This window comes from Pelophylax lessonae, assembly GCF_965119305.1.
Source record: "Pelophylax lessonae genome assembly, chromosome: 1".
NCBI classification, from domain to species: Eukaryota; Metazoa; Chordata; class Amphibia; order Anura; family Ranidae; genus Pelophylax; species Pelophylax lessonae.
Window position 1 is genome coordinate 138786893 of NC_138768.1, and position 20796 is coordinate 138807688.

Sequence of the window (20796 nt, forward strand, 5' to 3'; positions counted from 1 at the left end):
GTGCCCAACTTAAGCAGCTTCATTGTGTCCTGTCTTATAACGTATTCCGAGAATGTATTCAAATTGGTGATCCCATGTCTCAGAGACAATGGATACAAACCGTTGTGTCACTACGATGTGGAATTATTAGGCTGCGTTTGCATGAATATCGGTTCACCGTCTACCATCAGATATATTCTGCTTTCTGCAGTATTGATTTCAGAAGGCAGACAAGAGAGTTGTGTGCTACAACTACAGATCACAAGAAGCTCATTTGGAATTCCCTTGAACAGCCTACAATATAGAGAGATCAACAGTGACATCTTACAGCAGTTATTTCCTTGATAATCTGACAGAAGCAAAGGGGACGGTATCACAAAGTATTTAAGATATTAGAGATCCCAGTAGGCATCAGTCAGTCAATGGGATTTACAAATAACTGGAGGATAGGAAATGTGGATGAACTGCTTTTTATTGTTGATCGTCTAATCTGAACTTAAAGAGGTTGTAAATCCAAAATTTTTTTATTTTTTTTAACCTGAAAGAGAAACACATAATCAGCTAGTATGCATCGCATACTAGCTTATTATGAAATACTTTCCTTAGAACAAGCCCCCGCCGTGCCGCCCGCTTAGCTCTGACGGGCGACATGTTCAGTCGCCCGTCTTCCGGGATCGCAGCATCCGACCATCTGATTGGCCGGAGCCGTGGTGATGTCACTCGTCACACGCGCGGGAGCCGACGGTCACGGCACGGGGCTCTGAAGGAACGGCACCAGCGGCCGTTCCTTCAGAGCGCATGCGCCAGTGATGTCACTGGCTGCATGTAAGGTAAATATCTCCTAAACGGTACATGTTTATGAGATATTTACAGTACTTATAGGTAAGCCTTATCATAGGCTTACCTATAGGTAAAAGTTGCAGAGGAGGGTTTACTTCCTCTTTAAAAACATACTGTATAACCACTTCAATACTGGGCACTCTCGCCCCCTTCCTGCCCAGGCCAATTTTCAGCTTTCAGCGCTTTGAATGACAATTGCACGGTCATGTATTCAAATGACATTATCATTTGTTGAGACCGATAGAGCTTTCTTTTGGTGGTATTTATTTGCCACTTGATTATTTTAAATTTTTGCTAAACAAATGAAAAAATGATCAAAATTTTGAAAAATAATTTTCTTTTTTCTTAGTCTATGTTATAAAATTTTGACTTGACTGATGAGGCTGCACTGATGGGCACTAATAAGCTGTACTGATGGGCACTGATGAGAGGGCACTAATATGTTGCACTCTTGAGCATTGATATGTTGCACTGATGAACACTAAAAGCTGCACTGATGGGGCTGCATTGATCATCAGGGAAGTTATGATCAGTGCCCCGATTATCAGTGTAAATTTCCACTGTAACAGAAAAGCCAGTTATCGGCATTCCTTTCCTCAGACACTTGACAGCATTGAGGAAAGGAAATGCCAATAACAGGCATTTGTTTACATGTGATCGCCTGTGATTGGACACAGCTGATCACATAATAAAGAGCCTATGTCATCTTTATACTGATCAGTGATGCGCTGTATCCAGGGGACACAGCTCCCCTCTGATCGCTATGACTTCCAGTCAGAATGATAAGGTGTTGAAGCTGGAATGCAGGCAGATAAGAGGCCAGTTCATGTTGCTATGTTTATATTAAAGAATAATAATTTTCAAGAAATGCGCTTCAGATGGCGATAACATACTATGTATGCAGTGTGATTCATTTTGAAAAGCTCCCCCAGCACCTGTTTTATAGTGAAATGTGATGTTACATACTACCATGCATTGTGGTGTGATGTATTGCTAAAAAAAAAAGGTTTAGGTCTGATTTGGGATTTATTACAATGATTTATATGTAATGGGTAGAATAGGTACCGTGCATATAGCAGATTAACTTAATTTTCTTTTTTTTTTTTTTTAAGATTTCGTCATAGTCCGAATTGCTGGTATTTGAGAGACTGGACAATACAAGGATGGATCAGAAAATGTCTTAAATATGGTGCCCCAGAAAAGGCGTTATATACTTTGCAGAACAAGGTAAGGCTTTCTCATACTACTGAAAGCATAAAAAATGAGAGGGCTCTGAGGAAGAGGGTTCTCCCTCGAAACACGTTAGCCCTGCCCTATCTATATGGACATTTCTCTGTCGCTCATTGACAGACGTAGTCCTCCTTGATTAATATCAACTCGGGTTATACTGCCCTCTACAGGAGTAGGACTAGACAGGAAAGAAAACGTTCTGGCCACACCTTAGGGGCAGTCCCAGAGGGTATATCCTCTCTCTCTCTGCTACAGCAAATCAGTTTTTTTCTGTCTAGTTAGGAGTAAGGACCTAGATGCCTTGCTAGGATCTTCGGTCCTGGCAGGATTTTTTTCTTAGATTTTTTTTAGACAGCTTTTTTCTCCAGTGTTCCTGTGAGATCTTCAAGCAAGAAAGCTGGAACTGGGCGACGGGCTGGATGTTGAGATCCAGTGGTCACCCCAGTTCAGCCTACAAGCGCGTGCAGGCCATAGCTCCGCGCTGGGTCGGCCGCGACATAGTCCCACTGGACGGGGACTGACCCTTCGAGTTAAACGTCTCGCCTGGACGCCAATGACCAACAGAGTCACGGCGTCCGTATTGGTCGACAGCCCCCCCACCCCGGTGGAGAGGGGTTCTGTCAGGAGTTGGCGCCCGCCTGGTTCCGGTATGGTGAGTAGAATGTTCCCCCTCTCCCCCCTGTCGGGTTTGTGGTGGACGCGGGCCCTCTCTGGGATGGTAGGTGGGTCTCCCCTCTATCCTATTACATGTCACAGATCCCCCAATTTGAGTGTGATTGTTTGTGAATAGAAACCAGGAGGCTTGGTTTGGGAGCTGACAATCTAGAGTCATTGTAAGACCGTAAAGGTGACTGAAGTCAGTGGCAGCAAATCAGTTATGTCACAAAGCAGTGTTTAGAGAATTTAACCCAACCCAACTCCAAAACAGAGGGGCGGGTACTACGTCTGTCAATGAGCTCAAGAGAAAAGGATTCTACCGTAAGATTTTACAATTATCCATTTTTCTCTGTCGCTCATTGACAGACGTCCTCCTTGATTAATATCAACTCGGGACGTCCCAAAGCAGTACCACAAATGAGGGGTGGGAAAATGGAAATCAAAATCCAATCTAGAAGGCCCAACCGGTGCCAACTAGAAGTTTTAAAGGCTCATCAATCAAAGGATGAGACTCAACTGAAATTCCAACGGAAAAAAACCCTCGAGGTAGACCACCCGTCTCCTCAAATTGCGGCCTGCAAAACCTTGCGGCCAAATGAGGCATCCGCAGATGCCATCACATCAACTTTATAAAATTTTGTAAAGGTATGCACTGACGACCACGTGGCCGCCTTGCACACCTGGACCACTGACGCCTGATGGCGGTAGGCCCAGGAAGTACTGAGCGCTCGAGTGGAGTGCGCCTTAACTGGGAACGGAGGATTCCGACCCTTAATGGAATAAGTCTGTACCACCGTCTGTCTAATCCATTTGGAGATAGTCGTGGCAGATGCAGGCAACCCCTTCCTGGGGCCATCCGTGATCACAAAAAGTGAATCCGTCTTACGGAATTATTCCGTAGCCTTCAGGTATACCCTAATTGCCCGAACCACATCCAAGGAATGCAACGCATGTTCCCGAGGATGATTGGGCTGAGGACACAAGGAAGGTAGCACAATATCTTCATTCAGATGAAAGTCTGAAACCACCTTAGGAAGAAAGGATGGCTTCGGATGAAGAACTACCTTATCCCTATGAACCACTAGATATGGGGAATGGCATGATAATGCAGCCAGTTCTGACACCCTGCGTGCAGAAGTGATGGCCACCAAGAAGGCCACCTTCTGGGATAATGTAAGCAAGGGAATCTCCCTGATATTTTAAAAGGGAGGTTTCTGCATAACCGACAAAACCAAATTAAGATCCCAGGGCGGTAAGGGCGCGCGCACTGGCGGAGCCAAGTGCCGCACCCCCTGGATGAAATTCCGCACCAAGGAATGAGTAGCCAAAGGCTTCTGAAAGAAGATTGCTAATGCTGAAACCTGACCCTTGATAGTGCTCAAGGATAGTTTCTGCTCAACCCCCTTTTGCAGAAAAGCCAGGATTCGGGTCACCGAGTAGGTACGTGGGGGAAATCCCAAAGATTCACACCACGCGATATAAGTCTTCCATGTGCGATAATAGACTTTGCTGGAAGTCGCTTTCCTTGCTTTAATTAGAGTAGGAATAACTGAAGCTGACAACCCTCTGTCCTTCAGTACCTGGGTCTCAATGGCCAGGCCATTAAAACCAGCGACTGTAAAGCACGATGGAAGATTGGTCCTTGAGACCGCAGATCCTCCCTGAGAAGAAGTCTGCAAGGAGCGTTTGCGACTAGCATGTCCAAGTCGGCCTGACCGGCTTGACGAGGCTAGCCTAGAATTTCCAGGATAACTGGAGTTCCCTCCATCTCTATCCTGTGGAGAAATCTCAGCAGCAATCTGAGAGGAGGGAAGACATATAGTAGCTGACACTGCCTTTACAGGCCGTTCAGCGCGCCTGCTGCGTCCGCTAGAGGATCGCGCGTGCGCGTTGCCCACCTCCGCGCCTTCCTGTTGAGCCGATATGCCAACTCCTGACAGAACCCCTCTCCACCGGGGTGGGGAGGCTGTCAACCAATACGGACGCCGTGACTCTGTTGGTCATTGGCGTCCAGGCGAGACGTTTAACTCGCAGGGTCAGTCCCCGTCCAGTGGGACTATGTCGCGGCCGACCCAGCGCGGAGCTATGGCCTGCACGCGCTCGTAGGCTGAACTGGGGTGACCACTGGATCTCAACATCCAGCCCGTCGCCCAGTTCCAGCTTTCTTGCTTGAAGATCTCACAGGAACACTGGAGAAAAAAGCTGTCTAAAAAAAATCTTTCTAAGAAAAAAATCCTGCCAGGACCGAAGATCCTAGCAAGGCATCTAGGTCCTTACTCCTAACTAGACAGAAAAAAACTGATTTGCTGTAGCAGAGAGAGAGAGGATATACCCTCTGGGACTGCCCCTAAGGTGTGGCCAGAACGTTTTCTTTCCTGTCTAGTCCTACTCCTGTAGAGGGCAGTATAACCCGAGTTGATATTAATCAGGGAGGACTACGTCTGTCAATGAGCTCAAGAGAAAAGGATTTTACGGTAAGATTTTACAAAAATCCATTTTCTCTTACGTCCTCCGACAGTCGCCGCCTCTTCATATTCGTCACATATGGGGGTATTAGACTTTGCTCCGAAGGAGTAGCTAGGCAACAGAATATGTTAACAATAAAGCTTTAACATATCCCACCCTCAAGGGGTGGTCCCCTCAGTCAATACCCTCCTACTTCCTGCAACCATATCTCAGTTTTAATGTCTAGCTTGTCAGGAGTGGCTGGCTCTCTCTGTGCTGGGGCTTTTTGTCCCAGACTCTTTCTTCTTTTTGATATTTTGTTTGAGTTTTCTCTCTACCTTTACTTAGCTGTTATTTTTGTCAGCATTAGTTAGTTCTTCGGACGAAGAGGATCATGCGGACTGGGTCTCGGGCTGATCCCCCTGGTCGCAGGTCGTGGGTCAGTGGCTTCCCAGTCTGCCATCGAGCGTTCAGCCAGGTAACGCTCCTGGCACAGTGAACGACCCATCCCTGTTCGGTGCAGGGATGATTGGTGAGGTGGCTACCTCACCGGACGCTGTGCGGTTTCTGAACCGCCATTGTGTGCGTCTTGAATTGCGACTCTCCCTGCCTCATGTGCAGCGGCTTGTTCGCCTGTGCGGGTTCCCCACGCCATGTGAGGTAAGTGTATCTATGTGGGGACCTGTCTGTCTGGGGGGGGTCTCAGTCTGGGACTGTGTAACCTGCCTTTAATCACACTGCTTGTCTCCCTATCTCTCGGCTGCATGCTGTGGGCTGCAAGGGGGGGGGGAGCTGTATGACACTGAGTATGTCAGGCTGGGCAGTGTGAGGAGCTGTGTGCTGTGGGGCATGTTTTTAATGGCATGTTGGGGCATATACAGCGATCGCTGCGGCGATCTAACATGTATCCATATAATGGGATAATATTGTGTGTGATTTTATGCACTGTGGAGCGGCGATTTCGGCGCCAAACGACGCCATTTTACCGGCGCCCGCTCCGGCCGCATGGTTTACATGCACGGCGGCCATTTTCTTGTAGCCTCCATAGGCTTACATAGAGCGCCCTGGCAGCATCACTTCCTCTCTCCTGGAAGCACCGATCGAGGCAGCAGCAGCAGCGGAGTCTCCTCAGGTTTTATCCTTCTATTCCTGTGTTCCATTGCCTGTATTCAGTCTGTATATTCCCTGTGGGGGTCTCATTGTGCCTGAGTGTGGTGCGGTGGGCTGCGCTTGCCGCGCTTGCTGTAAGGGGGCAGTTAACCCTTGGTTGTCTGGCATACAGGGGCAATGGATTCTCAGGAGGGCAAGTTTCCCACAGTATTGGTGGAAAGCCAGGGGACCGCTGTTTCCCCCCCAGGGGGGGATTTAGCCACTATTGTGGCTGGCCTTGCTGCACAGGTGCAAATGCTGGTGGCTGCTCAATCTACTAAACGGCCCAGAGTTGCTCTGTCCTCTGATTCTGAGGGTGAAGGTGATGGGGCTGTTCTGGCAGGGACCCCCCTATCGGGGTCCCGCTCCTCTCTTGATCTAGTGGGGTCTGAGGTAGAGGCTGAAGTTGAGGGGGTTGATAATTCTCCCCCTGGCTCGCCTGAAGAGCTTGCAATCATGGATGAGTTGATTGCTTCCATTAAGCAGACGCTACGTTTGCAGGACGAGGTGTGTCCCCCAGCTGCCTTGGCGGCTTATGGGACGCAGAGAAAACGCAGGACGCCGCAGGTTTTTCCCTGCAATGCTGATTTTCAGCGCGCTGTTAAGGACCAATGGCGCGATTTGCGCAAGCCTTTTGCGGTACCAAGTAAATTTAAGCTGCGTTATCCTTTCTCGCCTGCCACTGATGAACGGTGGTGTGTGCCTCCGCCAGTGGATCATGCTGTTGCGGTTTTGAACAAAGCCACTGCGATCCCTGCAGAGGGATCCCCTGTTTTCCGTGATGCCACGGATAGGAGACTGGAGTCTCTTGCCCGTCATACTTATTCTGTTACGGGTTCTATGCTTAAGGCTCTGTTTGCTTCTCTCATGGCGGCCCAGGCGATCGCAAGTTGGACGCAGATGCTTAGGCGCGTCCTAGTGGCCGATTCGGCCTCGGCGGCGACCCTGGATATGGTGGATCAGATCCACCAGGGTGTCATGTATCTGTGTGATGCGGACCTGGACCTGATTCCGTTGGCCGCGCGTGTGCACAGCGTGGCGGTGTTGTCTCGCCGCCTGGTTTGGTTGAAATGTTGGTCGGTGGACCAATCTTCACGTAAAACCTTAGCCAATCTGCCTTATGATGGGTCTCGCCTTTTTGGGGAGTCCCTGGATGTGTTGATTAAGGGGATTACCGGGGGTAAGAGCACTCTCTTGCCCCATTTCCCCAAGGCTAAGGGGGCTTCTGGGAAGAAGCATGCTCATTTTCGGCCCCCTCAGGGGTCCTTTCGTGCCTTTCGGCCGCACTACAAGGGCAAACCGTTCAAGGGCCAAGGCTCTCAGAAGAAGCCCTGGTCTGGGAAACAGAAGTCCGGTCAATCCGGACCTGCGGCCCATAACAGTTCGGCCTGAAGGGGCCCCCTTACCCAGTTTTGGGGTGGGGGGACGCTTGCTCGGTTTTCTTCAGCCCTGGTTGGCCCGTGTGAGGGACAGATGGGTTCTGGAAATCGTTCGATCTGGTTACAAGATCGAGTTTCTCTCTCGGCCGGAGAGCAGATTTTTTCCCTCAAATCTTCAACTGTCTCCAGAGCGCCTGCGGGATCTGCACCTGGCGGTGCGGGACCTGAGGGCTCAGGGAGTGGTGGTTCCGGTGCCTCATCGGGACAGATTTCGGGGGTTTTATTCCAATCTGTTCACCGTGCCCAGGAAGGAGGGCAAGGTTCGTCCGATTCTGGACTTGAAAGCTCTGAACCGCTCTGTGCGAGTTCGCAAGTTCCGCATGGAATCCCTGCGCTCGGTGGTGGCTGCCCTGGTTCCGGGGGAATTCATGGCCTCCATCGATTTGAAGGATGCGTACCTTCACATCCCCATATTCGAGGGTCATCAGAAGTACCTTCGATTTGCCATTGCGGAGGATCACTACCAGTTTGTGGCGTTGCCCTTTGGGCTCGCCTCGGCTCCGCGGGTCTTCACCAAGGTGCTTGCACCGGTTCTGGCATTATTGAGAGCCCAGGGCATTTCTGTCCTGGGGTATCTGGACGACATTCTGGTTCGGTCTGCGACCAGACAGGGTCTGGAGAAGGACCTGTCTGTCACAATGCAAACTCTGCAGGAGTTCGGTTGGACGATAAATGTTCCAAAGTCGACACTGAGTCCGTCGGTTCGTCTCCCCTATCTGGGAATGATACTGGACTCGGTGCAGGCGAAGGTCTTCCTGCCGGAAGACAAACTCAGGACTCTTCAGGAGGAAGTCAGGTCCCTCAGGGACGTTCCACACTCGTCTCTGCGGACGGGTATGAGATGTCTGGGATTGATGGTCTCGGCCTTCGAGGCGATTCCTTTCGCGCAGTTTCACACGCGGGGTCTCCAAGCGGAGATCCTGTCCAGGTGGGACGGGCGACCTCAATCTCTGGATCTTCAGATCTCGTTGAGTCATCGCACCAGGGAAAACCTTCTGTGGTGGCTCCAGTCCCCGTTGGTGTCCGGGGGCAAGTCGTTTCGTCCGATCTCGTGGACGATAATCACCACGGATGCCAGCCTGTCGGGCTGGGGTGGTGTTCTGGGCGTTCTGTCCGCCCAGGGGACCTGGTCGGAGGGGGAGTCTTCCCTTCCGATCAACATTCTGGAATTGCGTGCGATAAGGCTCTGTCTTCATCGCTGGACGGACCGGCTGCAGGGCTGCCCGGTTCGGGTGCAGACGGACAATGCCACGGCGGTGGCCTACATCAACCACCAAGGGGGCACCAGGAGTGCCCGAGCGGCTCGAGAAGTGGCCGACATTCTGTCTTGGGCCGAGACTCATGTCCCGGCGATAACGGCGGTTCACATTCCGGGAGTGGAGAACTGGCAGGCGGACTATCTGAGTCGCCAGACCCTGGATCAGGGGGAAGGGTCTCTCCACCCGGCTGTCTTCCAGATGTTGTGCGCGAAGTGGGGTCTTCCAGATGTGGACCTGTTCGCGTCTCGCCTCAACTACAAGGTGAAGAGGTTCGTGGCAAGGACGCGCGACCCTCGGGCAGACGCGTCGGACGAGTTAGTGGCCCCGTGGCATCAGTACAGGCTGATGTACGCGTTTCCACCGATTCAGTTGCTGTCCAGGTTCCTTCGCGGGTTGCACTCGGAACGCAGCACGGTGATTCTTGTGGCACCGGACTGGCCTCGCCGGTCCTGGTACGCAGACCTCGTGAATCTGGCGGTCGACGCTCCTTGGCGTCTGCCTCTTCGAGACAATCTACTGTCTCAAGGACCGATTTACCATCCTGCTTTACAGTCGCTGGCTTTGACGGCCTGGCTGTTGAGACCGAGGTCCTGAAGGAGAAGGGTCTCTCTCCAGAGGTCGTTCATACTTTGATCAACGCGAGGAAGTCTTCCTCGGGGAAGGTTTATTACCATACTTGGAAGGCCTATTTTGCCTGGTGTGAGTCCAGGGGGTTTTCACCCCGCACGTACTCGGTTTCCCGTGTGCTGTCTTTCCTTCAGACGGGTGTCGATCAGCGTTTGGCGCTGGCTACGATTAAGGGTCAGGTGTCGGCGCTGGCCGTTCTGTTTCAACGTCCCGTGGCTTCCAACTCCTTGGTTGGCACTTTTATTCAGGGTGTGCGGCATCTGGTTCCTCCTAGGAGGGATCCTTTGCCCCCTTGGGACTTGAATCTAGTTCTATCTGTGTTACAACGTGCTCCTTTTGAACAGATCAGGGAGATCTCGTTGTCTATGTTGTCCAAAAAGGTCGCCTTTTTGGTGGCGATCACTTCGGCTCGCAGAGTGTCGGAACTGGCGGCTTTGTCCTGCAAGTCTCCGTACCTGGTTGTTCATTTGGATAAGGTGGTCTTGCGACCTAATCCTTCTTTTCTACCGAAACGAGTTTCGGAATTCCATCTTAACGAGGATATTGTTTTGCCTTCGTTGTGCACGAAGCCTAAACATCCGAAGGAGGTGAGATTGCACTCTCTGGATGTTGTTCGGGCGATAAGGGTTTACCTTAAATCGACTGAGTCTTTTCGTAAGACTGACTCCTTGTTTGTTCTTCCAGAGGGTCCTCGGAAGGGCATGGCGGCTTCCGCCTCTACCATTGCCAAATGGATCAGGCAGACCATTGAACAGGCCTATGCCTTGCAGGGGAAGGTTCCCCCTGTGCCTGTGAAGGCGCACTCTACTAGATCACTGAGTACGTCTTGGGCCTGCCGTCATGGGGCTTCTGTAGCCCAGGTGTGTAAGGCGGCGACTTGGTCGACCGTACACACTTTCACAAAATTCTACAAAGTAGATGTTCAGGCATCAGCGGATGCTTCCTTTGGCCGCAAGGTTCTTAGTGCGGCTGTTCCATAGGGTCCCTTGTTGGGGACTCCTGGCTGTTGGGATAGTTTTTTTGTATCCCCTGGGTTTTTTGTCTTTTCCTGGGTTGTTGCTCCTGTTGAGCACTTATTTTTGCTGTTGCCCAGCTGGTTTCCTTCCTTTGGTAAGGTTCCTTTCTTTGATGTGGAGACTGCGTTGCCTTTCGGCGCGGATGCGTTTCCCACCCCTCATGTTTGCACTGCTTTGGGACGTCCCCATATGTGACGAATATGAAGAGGCGGCGACTGTCGGAGGACGTAAGAGAAAACGGAATTTTTGTAAAATCTTACCTGTAAAATTCCTTTCTCTGAGTCCTCCGACAGTCGCCGCCCCCGCCCCTCTTTTGGGGTTTGAATGTATACTCTACTGCTATTCCACTAAAACTGAGATATGGTTGCAGGAAGTAGGAGGGTATTGACTGAGGGGACCACCCCTTGAGGGTGGGATATGTTAAAGCTTTATTGTTAACATATTCTGTTGCCTAGCTACTCCTTCGGAGCAAAGTCTAATACCCCCATATGTGACGAATATGAAGAGGCGGCGACTGTCGGAGGACTCAGAGAAAGGAATGTTACAGGTAAGATTTTACAAAAATTCCGTTTTTTCAAGTTCGCTTGTCACTATTAAGGAATATGGTCCTGAGTTCTCTGGCTAGCCGAAGGAATTCTTTAGTTCTATGCTTATATACAGCATACTTTTGTGAGTATAATGCATGTTGTGGTTTTTAACCATTTCCAATAAAGGTTTTTTGGTATTTGCACTAGGTCGGTGCGCCCTGCTCTCGTTTTTTATGCTTTCAGTTTGTGTGGATACCCATCATCCTGAGAGGGCAGCAAGACGTTAGATGCCAACTATTTAGCCACCACCTGTTTGGTTTTCTCGCAACATTTGGAGAAATCAGGAGATATATTCTTGTCTTTTTTCATACTACTTCCATGTGGCGCAAAATGGTAAAATTTATAGACTAGCTGATCTTGAACACTTCTTAAAGTGGTATTAAACCCAAAACTGAAAATGTATTGTATTATATTGCAGTTTACCAATCATTACATATAGTGGCTGCATTCGTTTTCTTTTTAGGCTTTTTGTCCCTCTGTTTTCATCTGTTGATCTGTCCAGTAACGCACCTCCTGTAATGGAGTGTCCCCACTCTGCATGAAGGAGCACACAGGGCAGATTTGGACAGCAGTATTGTCAGTCTGGGGGCAGGGTAGTGTTAGATGTACTAGCAAATTTAACCGCTTCCAGACCACCCTTTTGCATATATACTGCGGCAGAACGGCCCTTCAGTGCAAAATCACGTACCTGTACGTCTTTTATTTCTTTGGGTCTGGGGAGCGCATGCATACCACCGGCAACCCGCTCCTGCTGTGATTGGATGCAGCCAGAGCCAATCCAAGGGTCCGACGGACCCAATTTCTCTATCGCTCATTGACAGACGTAGTCCTCGGTGATACAGCACCTTCGGGTTATGTTGCCTCCACAGGAGCAGGACTAGACAGGAAATTAAAAAGCTCTGGCCACACCCTAGGGGCAGTCCCAGAGGGTATAACCTCTCTCTCTCTGCCTCAGCAAATCAGTTATTTTCTGTCTAGTTAGGAGTAAGGACCTAGATACCTTGCTGGGATCTTCGGTCCTGGCAAGATTTTTTTCTTAAAAGATTTTTTAGACAGCTTTTTTTCTCCAGTGTTCCTGTGAGATCTTCAAGCAAGAAAGCTGAACTGGGCGACGGGCTGGATGTTGAGATCCGGTGGTCACCCCAGTTCAGCCTACGAGCGCGTGCAGGCCATAGCTCCGCGCTGGGTCGGCCGCGACAAAGTCCCATTAAGGGACTGACCCCGCGAGTTAAACGTCTCGCTGAAACGCCAAAGACCATGAGTCACGGCGTCCATATCGGTCGACAGCCCTCCCGCCCCGGTGGAGAGGGGTACTGTCAGGAGTTGGTGCCCGCCTGGTTCCGGTATGGTGAGTAGTATGTTCCCCCTTTTCCCCTGACGGGTCTTGTGAACGCGGGCCCCTCTCTATCCTATAACATGACACAGATCCCCCTACTTTGAGTGTGATTTTATGTGCAAAAAGCCAGGAGGCTTGGTTTGGGAGCTAACAATCTAATTGTATACATGTTTAAAAGATTGTAATCAGTGGCATTCTGGGAATCTTACTGTGATAAGAATAAGGTACCTACCAGTCAGAAGCCACGGACATGTAGACTGCCTTCCTAAATCAGATCTCCAGCAATAGCAGGCCTCCCGAACGGCCATGCGGTCCGCCAGGGCCGGTACCGCCAACCACGCCAAATCCCCATGCAGAGAGAGTGTTGTGTGCCCTGCAGCACACCGCTATTCAGTACAGGCCGCCGCCATTTTTTTTTCTGGATCGCACGAGCCGCCAATTTGGCGTAGCCTCGTGTCTCCAGCATGGGGGCGGCCATGTTTGAGGTGATCCAAACACCTCGTGGAGCTAGGGGAGGCGCCGGAAGGCGTGCAGAGGGGCGGAGCCGCCTCCTTTCTTCCTGGGCAGCCAGCCAAAAGACTTCCTGTTTGTCAAGACAGCGCTGTAACCTGTTGCAGTTAAACTCTGAGCATCAAGTGGTGAGCCTGGGGGTCTATCTCTCTCTCTCTCGATCGATAGGGATCCCTAGCAGGTAACACTAAGGGGCTTTTGTGGCACTGGAGGTCTGAAAAAAAAAAAAAAAGTTTTTTATTTTGAATTATATTATCCAGGAAGTGACTGGAATTATCATGGACCCTGCCACACATATTCCCCCACCTGTTTCCCTCGAGGGGGCCACGGGACCCGCCGGTGCACAGAGTGTAGAGGCATTTACAGCAATTTTGGAGTCTATGGTGGCTCGGGTGGAGGCGGCCTGTCAGGGACGGGGGTCAAGGAAGCGACCCCCCGCCTACCCCTATACTATCTGACACCTCTGACTCAGATTCAGAGATGGTCACTGCAGTTGCAGGTCCCTCTGCAAGGGCTGTTACCTCAGGTAAAGCTCCCTCAGACAGTGAGGAGGACGTTTCTTCTCCCGCTATAATTCAGGAAGAAGCATTGGTGGACGCACTAGTTGTGGCAGTGCAGGAAACCTTAAAACTTGAGGTTTTACCGGCAGAGGCAACTGAAACAGAGATTCCTTTTGGTACTAACAAGCCCATCAAAACGGTGAAGGTTTTTCCTGTACCCAAGTGTTTTGGTAATAAGATTAAAGGAGAATGGGAGCATTCTAAACGTACCTTTACTATTTCCAAGCGTATTGCTAGACGCTATCCGTTTGAGGAATCCATCATTAAGAAATGGACGGTACCACCAGTGGTGGATCCACCTATTTCCAGGCTGAATAAAGCCACGGTTATCCCAGTGGAGGACACTTCGTCCTTTAAGGATCCGGTGGATCGAAAGATGGAAGCAGAGTCCCGCACCATCTTCTCTCTGATAGGGTCAGCATTTAGACCAGTAATTGTTATTGGTCTAGTTTCCCAGACACTTACGGAATGGGCGAGAATGGTACGCCAAGACCTTAGGGGAAAAGATATTCCCCAGGAGACATCTGATTTGATGGAACAGATTATACAAGGACTACAGTTTATCTGTGACGCAGCCTTGGACACTACTCCCCTATTAGGGCATGCATCTATGTCAGCGGTCATCCTCAGACGTGTGCTGTGGTTAAAATGCTGGTCAGCTGACCTATGTTCCAAAAAGACCTTGACAAATCTCCCCTTTCAGGGGAATCGTCTATTTGGGGCCAACCTAGATGAAATCATTAAGGATGCCACTGGGGGCAAGAGCACTTTTTTGCCACAGGCTGCTAAAGCTAAGGGACCTCGCAACAAGCGAGGACCTTTCTTTACCGCCCATAAAGGGCGCCCGGCTGGAACAAGCGGGAAAGGCAAGACTCCTCCAGGAGGGTTCAAGAAGGGCTGGTCGGACAAACAGAGGACCAACCCAGCCAAACCCGAAGCAAAGGAGTACACAGCCTGAAGGTGCGCCCCCACCCGGTTTCAGGGTGGGGGGACGTTTTCACCGGTATTCAGGACATTAGATCGAGCATCAACCACTACTACCGGTGCGATTCTTCCCTTCCAACATTTAAGTACTACAGGAAGCGGTAGTTACCGTTCCCTGAATAGATCTTTTCCTTTACCTTTTCCTAAGATTAGTCCCTATGCCTCACAGGAATCGGATCTGGTTGACCAGACAGGCCAAGAAGCCTCTAGCCGGGTGACTTCGGTCCCTGAGGTTCAACCAGAAAAGATCACCCTTCCTGATAACAATCAGGTATCTGATAAATGTGTGGGAACAGAAAACGACCAGACTTTCTTGGATGGTCGGGGCCAGATACCTCTAGGGACGCCTGGTTCAGATCCAATCAGCGCCAGTGGTCCTAGAAATTCTAGGCTGGCCTCGTCAAGCCGGCCTGGCCGACTTGGACATGCTAGTCGCAGACGTTCCGTGGGAACTTCGTCTCAGGGAGTGTCTGTGGTCTCAAGGACCAATTTACCATCGTGTTTTACAGTCGCTGGTTTTAATGGCCTGGCCATTGAGACCCAAGTACTGAAGGACAGAGGTTTGTCTACTTCAGTCATTCCTACCCTTATTAAAGCAAGGAAAGCGACTTCCAGCAAGGTCTATCACACATGGAAGACTTATATTGCATGGTGCGAATCTTTAGGATTTCCTCCACGTACCTATTCGGTGACTCGAATATTGGCTTTTTTGCAACAAGGGGTTGAGCAGAAGCTAGCCTTGAGCACCATCAAGGGTCAAGTTTCAGCATTAGCAATCTTCTTTCAGAAACCTTTAGCTACCAAGTCCTTGGTGCGGAATTTCATCCAGGGGGTGCGGCACCTGGCTCCACCAGTCTGCGCGCCCTTACCGCCCTGGGATCTTAATTTAGTTTGTCGGTTCTACAGAAACCTCCCTTTGAAAACATCAGGGAGATTCCCTTGCTTACTTTATCCCAGAAGGTGGCCTTCTTGGTGGCTATCACTTCTGCTCGCAGGGTGTCAGAACTGGCTGCATTATCATGCCAGTCCCCATACCTAGTGATTCATAGGGATAAGGTAGTACTTCATCCTAAGCCATCCTTTCTTCCTAAGGTGGTTTCAGATTTTCATCTGAATGAAGATATTGTGCTACCTTCCTTGTGTCCTCAGCCCAAGCATCATCGGGAACATGCGTTGCATTCCTTAGATGTGGTTCGGGCAATCAGGGTATACCTGAAAGCTACGGAATCATTCCGTAAGACGGATTCACTTTTTGTGATCACGGATGGCCCCAGAAAGGGTTTGCCTGCATCTGCCGCGACCATTGCCAAATGGATTAGACAGACGGTGGTACAGGCTTATTCTATTAAGGGTCAGAGTCCTCCGTTCCCTGTTAGGGCGCACTCCACTCGAGCGCTCAGTACTTCCTGGGCCTTTCGCCATCAGGCGTCAGTGGTCCAGGTATGTAAGGCGGCCACCTGGTCGTCGGTACATACCTTTACAAAATTCTATAAAATTGATGTGACGGCATCGGCGGATGCCTCATTTGGCCGCAAGGTTTTGCAGGCCGCAATTTGAGGAGACCGGTGGTCTACCTCTAGAGTTTTTTTTTTTCTGTTTGAAAAAAAAAAAAAAAAAAAAATTTTTCTTTTTTGTTGAGTCTCATCATTAAGGATGAGCATTGTAAACTTCTAGTTGGCACCGGTTGGGCCTTCTAGATTGGGATTTGATTTTCATTTTCCCACCCCTCATTTGTGATACTGCTCTGGGACGTCCCGAAGGTGCTGTATCACCGAGGACTACGTCTGTCAATGAGCGATAGAGAAAAATGGATTTTTGTAAAATCTTACCGTAAAATCCTTTTCTCTTAGCTCATTGACAGACGTAGTCCCCGCCCCTCTGTTTTTTGAGTTGGGTTGGGTTAAAATCTCTAAAGACTGCTTTTTGACATAACTGATTTGCTGAGGCAGAGAGAGAGAGGTTATACCCTCTGGGACTGCCCCTAGGGTGTGGCCAGAGCTTTTTAATTTCCTGTCTAGTCCTGCTCCTGTGGAGGCAACATAACCCGAAGGTGCTGTATCACCGAGGACTACGTCTGTCAATGAGCTAAGAGAAAAGGATTTTACGGTAAGATTTTACAAAAATCCATTTTTTTTTGCCGTTGCCCGGCGAACGTTTCTGAGAGAGACAGAACAGCAGTCTGCCTATGTAAACAAGGCAGGTCGCTGTTCTGTCGGCAGGAAAGATGAAGATCTTGGGTTTCTGCTAAGCAGGAACATGGATCTCTATCTTCCTTCAGTTAATCCATCCCCTGAACTGTTAGAAAGCACTCCCAGGGAAAACATTTAACACTTTGATCACCCCTGATGTTAACCCCTTCCCTGTCAGTGTCTATAGTAGAGTGACAGTGCATTTTTTTTTCTTAGCATTGATCACTGTAGCATTGATCACTGTAGCATTGATCACTGTATTAATGTCACTGGTCCCCAAAAAGTGTCAGTGTTAGATTTGTCCCCTGCAATGTCGCAGTCCCACTAAAAATTGCTGATCGCCATCATTACCAGTAAAAGAAAAAAAAATATTCTCAAAATCTATACAATAGTTTGTAGACGCTATAACTTTTGCGCAAACCAATCAATATACGCATATTGGGATTTTTTTTTTACCAATAACATGTAGAAGAGTTCCATATTGGCCTAAATTGATGAAGAAATTTGATTATTTTACATTTTTTTATTTGGTGTGTTTTATAGCAGAAAATAAAAAATATATACTGGTATATTTTTTTTCAACATTGTCGGTCTTTTTTTGTTTATAGCGCAAAAAATAAAAGTTGTAGAGATGATCAAATACCACCAAAAGAAAGCTCTATTTGTGGGGAAAAAAGGACAACATTTTTATTTTTGTACAGTGCCACATGACCACACAATTGTCAGTTAAATTAACGCAGTGCTGTATCGCAAAAAATGGACTGATCATAACAGAGTAAGGTAGAGATTGACAGGGCTGCTGTTAGAAATCATGGAGCCCTGTACAGCCTACGAGAGAGTCCGCCCCACCCCAGCCCCACCTCCCCCTCCCCCACCCCCCCCCCCCCCCCCCCGCGCCTCTGAAAATACCAAATAATATTTTTGCTAAAATGCACAGCAGGGAGGTGGGGGTGTATATACGGATTCCCCTGCAGTACAGCTGGAGGGAGACAAAGGAGGAGTAGCTTGGGGAGCCATAAGAGTCTGTACAACCCATACTTCTGCTCAGCAGGTGCCCGGGCCTCCCTTTTGCACTAAAGGACAAAAGAACACTGCGCTAGAGTGAAAAACAAAGCTGCCAGCACTAAGCAAACATACATACTCCAAAGATTATACAAACAAGAAAAGTGCAGCCCTAAACAATAAACAGATTGGTAATATGAATTATTCTAAAAGTTCAATAAATGTGTAAAAACACCAATTCACAGAGGTAGTCGCAGAAGGGAAAAGACCACCAGTGATGACAGGTGTAAGCATTCAAGGAAGAAAAAGGGTGACTCAGAATAATAGCTTCACACCCAAGATGAGTGATAAAATCTGCTTGCCAGATTGTAAGCCCACTAAATTATAGGTGACCAAATGGAGCATGTACCGGTAAGTCTCTCATGGAATGGAAAGCCCGTTCAGCAGGCACAAACGAATCCCAGGAAATGTAAAACAAAAGACACTTCCATAGTGCATTAAAAAATACCACTTTAATAGGTAGATATAAAGCTGCATTTACAAGATCCAAGCTGTAAAGCAGTGTGTAAATAGTGGTGTTTCTGTGGGATTCACCTTGTGTGTTCGGCTCCGAAGAGAAGTCAGCTAATCGGGTGGAACAAATGTAATGACGTCACCGTTGTGGACCCCCTCACGCGTTTCATCACAGATAACATCTACTGGGGTAGGTCCAAGCAGGACTCACTTTTTCACTCCATTTTGCACTAATGAGGCCTGGGCTCGGTACAGAAGGGCCAGCTGTACTGCCTTATCAGTGGCCTTGGGAATTGAACCCGTGTCAAGTTTATGCTGTGTTCTGTGACCCCCACTAAATTTTCACTCATTTCTTAAAAATGCAGAAAGTGATACGAAACCTCTTATGAGGACTTTGATAAAAACACTTCTTTTCTAGTAAAACAGGGAACAGTAAGAACCTCTGTCAGATTACTATTGTTTACCTTCGTGTCCCAGTGACTCCTGCTACCTCCTCATTTTTCGTCACTCTGTCAGAGAAAGTAAGATGCAATCTCCTCAACAGAATAACGGATCGCTATAATATCTAATAGAGGTTTACTTTTCTGAAGCCTATGTAAAGCAAAAACCTTTATTTCTCTTACGTCCTCCGACAGTCGCCGCCCCTCATATAGTCTTCAATGGGTATTGACTTCCTCTCCGCAGGAGTAGCTAGGCATAAGACTTGTTAAAAACAAAAGCATTTAACATAGACACACCCATGGGGGCTGTCCCACTGGTCAATACCCCCCTGCAGTAAGCCATCCCAACTCAGTTTGTCTTCTACCTAGCGTTAGGAGTAGATAGGCTTCCCTGTGCTGGGGCTACAGTCTCAGCCTTCTAATCTTTTCTTATGATTTTTATTTGCAAGAATGTCAGCTTTTTCTTTCCTTTACTAGCTATTTATTTTGTCAGCTTTAGTTTAGTCGGATCTTCAGATGAAGATGGATTTGCGGAGCTGGGAATCGGACTGGCCGCCCTGGCTCTCCAGGTCAGAGGGATCCCCAGCCCGCCATCGAGCGTTCAGCTATGTGTTTGCCCTGGCACTAAGAACGACCCATCCCTGTTCGCAGCAGGGATGCAGCCTGTGAGGTGGCTACCTCACTGGACACATCTGCGGTTCTGTGGTGCAGTGTCCTGCGTTTGGCTGACGGCATTCCCTGTCATCTGAGGACAGCGGCTTTCCGTTTCATAGAGGCACCCCACGCCATCCGGTACAGGTAAGTACTTTCTGTGTGGGGCCTCTTTCTGGGGTGACAGTCCCGTGTTGCTGTGTGTTCCCCCATGTCTGTGCGTTTGTGGGGCTCCCTGATGCGATCCCTGCGGGGGTCTCTTTTATTACACTGCTGGCGCTGTGTGGGTTCGGGGGCCCCTCTCCTGTGTCACTTTGGTGTTTTTGGCGGTGCAGACCATGTGTGGGGCGGCCGCAGCGGGTAAAAACCGTGCGGTCCGCCATTTTAGGTGTGGGCAAGCATGTCTGGCTTCACTGTGGGCTTGTTAGCAGCTTGCTGTGTGGTGGTTTTGGCGCCATCCGGCGCCATCTTGTGTGTGGCAGAACGATCGTTCCGAGCACATGTCGGCGGCTATCTTGCCGAAGCCATCCCATTACTTCCTATGGGCAGCCATTTTCCCTTAGCCTTGCAGCATATAGTTCAGCCTCTGGTGACCTCACTTCCTTTTCCTCTGGAGCAGCGATCGGTGTGGTAACACTCTGCGGGGCTCTGCAGATTCTCTTCCATGTTTCTCTGTTTTATCCCTTCTGGCTCAGTTTTGTCCCTTTTGGGGGGTCTGTGTACATAGTGTATCTAGCGGTGGGCTGCGCAGTCCGCAGCGCTCTTAAAGGGCCAGTACTTTTTTTCATGGTCTCAATGGAATCTCATCAATGGAATCTCAGGACAGCAAATTCCCCCCCAGCCTTGGTGGGGGACCCTAGTTCTGCTGAACCCCCTTTATACCTAATTTGGCCACTGTGGTAGTGACATTATTGTCCAAAATGGAGGTGCTGATGGCTGAACGAGCTGCTAGAAAAAGGCCTATATTATCTTTCCCCTCTGATTCAGATGGTGATGTGGCTGGCGTGCCCTTTTCAGGGTCTCGCTCGTCCCTGGACCCGCTGGGGTCTGAGGCGGAGGTGGAGGGGGTAGATGATTCTCCCCCGGGGTCGCCTGAAGAACGCGCAGCTATGGAAGCGTTGATTTCTTCTGTAAAAGAAACACTACATTTGGAGGATGAGCCCAATCCTCCGGGCATTGTGTCCTCCTTTTGGTACACATAGGACCCGCAAGTTGGCGCAGGGTTTTCCCTACTCCGCTGGCTGAGTTTCATCACACAGTGAATGAGCAATGGCGCAGTTTTAAACGCCCTTTCACGGTGCCTAAACCATTTCAACTGCTCTACCCCTTTGCGCCTTCTACGGATTTGCGCTGGTGTGTGACCCCCCAGGTGGATCACACTGT

General features: G+C 49.4%; 1 protein-coding gene across 1 annotated transcript in view; it reads left to right on the forward strand.

Moving 5' to 3' along the window:
• The window catches only part of MRPS27 (mitochondrial ribosomal protein S27), a 204425-nt gene that overhangs the window by 83866 nt on the left and 99763 nt on the right, over positions 1 to 20796 (forward strand). Inside the window, exon 5 of the mRNA XM_082253548.1 lies at positions 1932 to 2046. Within this exon, the coding sequence (XP_082109674.1) occupies positions 1932 to 2046 (115 nt within the window). The remainder of the gene's footprint in view (positions 1 to 1931; positions 2047 to 20796) is intronic.